This window comes from Rutidosis leptorrhynchoides, chromosome 5, assembly GCF_046630445.1.
Source record: "Rutidosis leptorrhynchoides isolate AG116_Rl617_1_P2 chromosome 5, CSIRO_AGI_Rlap_v1, whole genome shotgun sequence".
Lineage (NCBI taxonomy): Eukaryota > Viridiplantae > Streptophyta > Magnoliopsida > Asterales > Asteraceae > Rutidosis > Rutidosis leptorrhynchoides.
In genome coordinates this window covers 69,911,108-69,918,492 of record NC_092337.1, presented here as the reverse complement: position 1 = coordinate 69,918,492, position 7,385 = coordinate 69,911,108, and the positions used below count along the sequence as shown (strand labels likewise).

At 29.8% G+C, this 7,385-nt stretch overlaps 1 protein-coding gene across 1 annotated transcript; it reads left to right on the top strand.

Annotated features, from left to right (window-relative positions):
• The first annotated feature begins 834 nt into the window (after nucleotides 1–834).
• Nucleotides 835–1,539, top strand: LOC139848737 (secreted RxLR effector protein 161-like). Its single transcript, XM_071838441.1, has one exon. The coding sequence runs from the start codon at nucleotides 835–837 to the stop codon at nucleotides 1,537–1,539; it is 705 nt and encodes a 234-aa protein (XP_071694542.1).
• Nucleotides 1,540–7,385: the final 5,846 nt, after the last annotated feature.

Genomic DNA, 7,385 nt, shown 5'->3' with positions numbered 1-7,385 from the left:
GGCAGTCGATGATCCCTTCTTTAAGTGACGCAGCGAATCACGCAAAGTGTGAGTGCGTTCGAGAGAGTCATGAAGATATGTAGTTTCAAGAATCGACCAAACAGATTGTGCAGTGGAGTAGCCTAAAGTCTCGTCCATTGCTTCCTCTGATAGAGAGGATTGAATTAAAAATTAATGCACGTTGGTCACCAGCAATCCAAGAGGCATATGCTGGGTTTGGAGAAGATACACCATCAACCATAGTAGTAGGCGAAGGCTGAGGAAGAGGCCTATCAACATATAGTGTAAGTTGTTGATAATCAAGAAGAGGTTTCATCTGTTTATGCCACAACAGATAATTATTGGATGACAATTTTATGTTTAACATATGGAGTACGGTAGAAAGAGGCAGAGGAGAATCAGTGGTGGTGTTAGATGAAGAAGCATCGCCAGCAGCCATGGTGAACCGGAAAAAAAAATTGTGACGGTCAGGAACTAGAAGGTTGATACCATATAGGGTTTTGTAAAACACACTTGATTGTGTGTGTGGTGTATCATTCACGTATATATAATACAATATGTAACAACTAGCCAAAATTGTAGAGATACATACAATCCACAACTAAATTAAAAGATATACAAAATATTCCTATTAACTAGGAAGATATCCGATTAAATAACAATATGTAACCTCTACTAAAATATTCCCGTAAGTTATTGAGTAAAGCATGTCATATTGTCATAAAATAAAAGTCTTTATTTTTTTTATATTTTTTTTTTTGGCAAAAAACTGAAAACTTATATAGAACCGAGGTCTTTCACCAAAGTCCTAGCACAAATGATGAGCTTAGACGAATGAATGGAACTCCATATGCTTCTGCAATTGGATCCATTATGTATGCCATATTATGCACAAGACCAGATGTATCGTATGCTTTGAGCATGGCGAGTAGATACCAACAAAATCCGGGTGAAAGCCACTGGATGGCTGTCAAGAACATCCTAAAGTACTTAAGAAGGTCTAAAGATATGTTCTTGATTTATGGTGGTGTGGAAGAAGATCTTACTGTAAAGTGCTACACAGATGCTAGCTTCCAAACTGATAGAGATGATTCACGATCACAATCTGGATATGTCTTTATCCTGAATGGAGGAGCTATAACTTGGAAAAGTTCTAAGCAGAAAGTAGTTGCACAATCTACTACAGAAGCTGAATACATTGCTGCATCGGAGGCAGCACAAGAGGCTCCGTGGATGAAAAAGTTCATTGCTGATTTAGGGGTGATGCCAAGCATAGAAGACCCCATAGAAATATTTTGCGACAACAATGGTGCTATTGCTCATGCAAAAGAACCTAGATCGCATCATAGCACCAAACATATCCTTAGGAGATTCCACTACATACATCACATAGTGGGAAACGGAGATGTTTGTATTCGCAAAGTTCACACAGATCAAAACCTTGCTGATTCTTTTACAAAGGCTTTGGCACAATCAAAACACGAGGGTCATGCTCGGTGCATAGGGCTTCGTAATGTTAATGATTGGAATGATTTGTAATTTAGTATTATGATATTTTGGAACATTTATGCAACATTTATATTAAATGATATGATGTATTTGAAGATAATCATACTCATTAATAATTGTTGTGTTCTTTATTAGTATGTTTAAATCCTTGAATAACATTGTTATTCTAAAACGTCCATAGTCGATCACAATTATGGGAATAATTATGACTTAAGACTAATGTGAATAAGTTGGTTGACTTTCATCAAGATGAAAGTAAGGCAAGGGAGTTGCAACCAAATTCACCTATATTTATTAGAGAATAAACATTGGAATTGACCCGCTTTCAAGATCACTTCATGGATCGATGTCATAAGTGATTCTAGAAAATGGTAATATCTTTATATCCTTAGACCGTAGATACATATTGGGTCTTAAGTGTGAGGATTGTTGTACTTTGACATAGTCAAACGTTGTTCTTTAGCCAGACAATCATAAAAGCTATTGTTAAGTATAATATGAGACACATGAGAGACGTGTGTAGTCTATACGGGATTTGTTCCTCTCATCTAAATGAGAGATTGACATCTATGGGCCCCTCGATGATTTGAATTGATTAAGATGTGTGGCCACGCTCAAACTATATTGATGTATTCAATGGTGTTTGTTTTATCATTTTCAATCTTGATCGAGTAACAAAATGTATGAGCAAAATATGAGATTGATTACTATCCATGTCTCATGCTCAACAAGATGTCAGTAACAAAAGGATAACTGATACCTTACCTTAATAATGATTTAAAGTTTCTCTAACTTGAGAATCAATGGATGCTCGAAATGACACATTTTATATGTTGTTAGGGGCAGTGGCATGTTACTAGACGTTTATCACTGTCTGTGTAGACATATGTTAAATATTGTGCAAGTGGGAGATTGTTGGTTATTAATGCCCAAGCCTTAACTTATGTTTACACTACTAACACATATAAACCTATAGGGTCACACACATAGAGCAACTAGATACCAATTAAGTATTTAAATGCGATTTAAATATAATCAACCATAATATGTATGATAACATTATTATTTAGATGAAATAATTATGTACAATGAAGTAACAATATATATGCACCTAGTAATGTTGCAAGTAACATTTGATTGTGTTATATTTGACAAATATAACTTGACAAATTGTGCAAAAGGCCAAAGTGATTAGTCAAAGTGGTTAGTCACCTCTTGGATTCTTTGTGTATGGAGTTTGTAAGATCAATAATGGAGTTGGTAATAATCATTTTGGTCTTGCTAATTATTATTGACTTCTTATGTGTGTAAGTTTGTAAGATTCATTTATAAAACATACGTACACACATTTTTTGAAAGATATGCATCTTATTATCTTTCATTTTTCTCTCATGCAAAACAACTTCTAAGTATTTCTTTTAGTAAGTAAAAGAGTTACTAGTTCAAGTAACATAATGTAAGAAAACACAAGGTAGAAGGTTGTTCTTAATCTTGTTCTTTCACTCATTAACGGTTGAGGACTAGCATCCATTTGGTATTGGAATTTTGCTCAAGTGTGGATTACCGATAGAGGGAGGCTATTTTGGCTCCTACATCCTAAGCATCTATTTCTTCTCAAGTTCAAAGTCTTCAAAGGTTGTAGTCTTTAAACTCACTATTTATTATTTAGTTTTCTTAACAACATGCAATTGGATCCTTGGTGGGGAGTTTTTGAAAGGTTTAAAAATTGTTGTACATGCTTCCGCTGCTAAATAGTTTTATAAAAAAAAACATACAAACCCCTTCAGTGGTATCAGAGCCGCTTTTGCATGTGTTAAGAAACTTATGTAATATACAATAAGAACTTGTTCTTATTATTAGAAATAAACAAAAATTTTTTAAAAAAGGAAAAGTTGTAGATTTCTAAAATGCAACTTAATTATTTTATTTGCTACAACCATTCCTTTTACATGCATGTATGGTTGTAGAAGTTGCTATATATATATATATATACTAGTTGATATATTATGTTGCATGGTGCATAGAAAGCCTTTAGACCATTTTGTGATGTTTGGTTGTGTTGAAATTCGATTGGGTTGTAAATTATTCTTTCATTTATAATGGTTTGTAATAATTTTATTTTTCATGTTTTGTTTAATTTTGAGATATAAAAGTATTAGTGTAGACTTGTATATTTTATCTATAAAAATGTAACAAGACATCAAGAAAATTCAAGATAGAGTTCTATGCAATTTTGGAGCCATTTGCAACACCAAATTTTGACTAGGCAAGTGGGAGCTTCAAGACATCACAATGGAGCATGAATATTTGTTATGTCCTTAGATTGACCCGGTCCCTTCGTTTGGCTCACGAAAACCGATTAGGAAAACGCTTGGCTATGCACCTATTAATTGTTGTGTTTATGTTTGTATGTTGCATGTTTGAATATAGGATATTTGCATGCTAGAAAATAATTTTTTTTTTACAAATCAAACACAAATAAGAGTTTGGTAAATTTATATATAATTTTTAAAATAGTTTTTCGTAAAAGTATAAAATGAGTTTTAATAAAAAGGAGTTTTTACATAAAGCTCAAAGTTAACATTAAAATTATGAATTTTAATAAATTATGAATTTTAATAAATTATGAATTTAATAAATTTAAACCAAACTCTTGTATAAAGTTTTAAATAAAATGAGTTTTATTAGAAACTAAAAATTGGTCTTAAGTTAGCGCGCTCAATATATACGTATTAATATAGGATATTAGTTTAAAATTGAACACGCCGTGAGTGACTACAATAGAGATTCTATAAACTCAAGACCAACATATAAAATATGATTTTATCTAAAGTATACGTATAATATATTGTCGAATGCATGCAACAATTATTATACGAAATGTTTTGTCAAATTGAAATAATACAAAACACAAAATCCCTTTTAAAATGTAAGTTGATGCCATCCTTTTTAAGACACTCGCTTGTCATTTGTACATCGTTGTGGAGAGAGCGTCAGCCAACCACCACGGTCGTCTTGTGATTACAGAGATGGTGTTTCGCAATTTCCATGACAGTCTTGGGCCGAACACCATAAGTTTTAAATAGGACAACTTAATTGGTGCTTCTTGTGGAGAGAGCATCAGCCAAACACAAGATGCCCAAGGCATAGATGGGATTAAACATACCAGTTGACAATTGTTGTTAAGGATCTCATTAAGATATAGAAATTGTATTAGACTTGCAATTGGTAATCGCTACCTACCTTGTTAATTTAAACTTAGTGGAGAGAGCATCAGCCAACTACTCAAGGTTAAATGTAACTTGGATTCTAGCCTTTAACAAATTAATTTTTCATAAGAAAGTTGGGGTAATCAATTATTAAAGGATCAAATATTAAAATACTAAAAGAACTTTGTTAATTTTGTAGATGTCACCCATTGCAACTACACCCGTTTACCACCTTTCTCTAAGATCTGTCTTAGAGAAGGAAAAACTCAATGATACGAATTTCTTAGACTGGTATCGTAATTTGAGAATTGTTCTCAAAGTCGAAAAGAAGTCGTATATACTTAATGGACCCGTTCCCGAGGAACCCCCTGCTAATGCCACTAAGAGCATCCGAGATGCTTGGACTAAGCACATGGATGACTCCACAGAGGTAGTGTGACGATCGCTCCAAATCCATTTCATTGCGAGGTATTTGACCTCTATATGATACGTTTTGTAAATATTGCATTATTTTGAAAAGGCACACCATAAATGAATATTTAAATCAAAGGTTTTCAATGTGATGATCCGGAGATTTTCGACCAAATTTAAACTTTGATCTTTATATGATTCCGACACGATAAGCAAAATCTGTAATGTTGAGAGTCGAAAGTTTTGAAATCTATATTCATGTAATCAGTTACCCATTGAATACTCCCGACGATTCACGAACAAAATTTTGTAATAAACATGTATATATAAATGAATGTAAGTAAAAACAATAATTTGAAATTTTAAATATATATATATATATATATATATATATATATATATATATATATATATATATATATATGAATCTTTAGAATTGAAAATGTAAAATAAAATATAAGGTAATAAAGTGATTATTAATAATACTATATATAAGTGTATATGATGTTTGAAAATAATCATTAGGATGTATTTCATAAAATAAATATATAAGTTTAACAATTATATGGAATCTATATAATTACATATGATTCTATGTATAGATATTATTATCATATATATATATATATATATATATATATATATATATATATATATATATATATATATATATATATATATATATATATATACATACATACATATATTGTGTGTAAATACTTAATTATATATTACATAAGCAATAAATTGTAAATTTTATATATTAAATGTAATTATAAGTTTAATTATAGTTGTTATATCAATATTATTATAAAGATAAAATTAATATCAATACTATGAATATTAATAATTCAAAATATAGATATAAAACTCAATACATTTAATTTGTCATAATGTTATTATTACTAATAATATTGTATCCATTATTAATATCATAATTAGTAGAAACATTATAACTCTAATTATTATTATAATTAATATCAGTATTATTATTTTATATTTACTATCATATTTATTGAAAGTCATATTTTTTTCTTTTGAATTATCATGATTTATGATTTTTAATATTAGTATTTATATTATTATTATTATTATTCATATTATTAATAATATAACTATATATTTATATAAAAATTCTTACGGGTTAAATACAGAAGGAATCAAAATCAGATTTATATCACTTTCATACTGTAAACTAATTTTGTTTCTGTCTTTAAATATCACTTTCTTTCGTACCAATCTGTTATAAATCAATTCCCTTTTTATTTTTTATTTTTTTTATGTACCTGCTTAAAAAAAATGCTGTCGATCAAGTTGATTATATGTTAAACGAATTATTCAATAAAATGAGGTAACACATTCAGCTCTATCATCAACATTATCATTTATCAGTCTCAATTATTTCAGTATGATCGAATTTATCAGAAAAAGAGTCAAACGAGCAGTTTCTGCTCTGTTTATAAACTAATTCTTCAATTATTCGAATTCTTAACGATTTTAAAAATCTATTAAAGCTGTTATGTTAGAAATCTTTGGCTTAAAATATCTGGAAAGTTTCAAGGTCCAATTTAACCTATCGAATTCCAATTTTGGGAGTCAAAGTTCGAGTTAAAAAGTTAAACCGTATGAGTTTAGATCAAATTCGAGTTGTATGTTAAGAATTGAGTCCAATTAATAATTTCTAAGGTTTCTGCACATGATTTAATACATACTTTGTGTAGGAATCTTAATCTAAAACCGCTTGAATTTCGAAGTCACTGATCGAGTTCTTGATGAACATAACAGTGATTTTTTTTTCTTTGTTTTTCTTTTTTTTTCTTTTATTTATTTATTCCTTTTTTCTTTTCTGTTAATACAATCAAACATCCCAGGTTATTTATAATTCGAATGAAGAATGTAAATTGCTGTGTGACTAGTATATTTTTTTTGTAAACCCTTTGGTCGATCAGTGGGTCATAAAAGGAAAAAGATGAAGGAAATCAGAAAATATAATAAATAACAATAAGAGGAGTATTCATTCAGGAAAAATGTGAAACGGATCAGTGGTTAGGCATTTGGTTGTGGTACGAGAGGTCACGGGTTCGAGCCCGGTTCGGGGTATTCTTTTTGTAGAAACTCTAAGGTAGTTTTACATCTTTTATCATTATCATTATCATTATCGATATTATTATTATTATTATTATTATTATTATTATTATTATTATTATTATTATTATTATTAGTATTATTATTATTATTATTATTATTATTTTTACT

What these genes read in the sequence shown, in the direction of transcription:
- LOC139848737 (XM_071838441.1), top strand. Translation starts at nt 835, where the DNA reads ATGAATGGAACTCCATATGCTTCTGCAATTGGATCCATTATGTATGCC.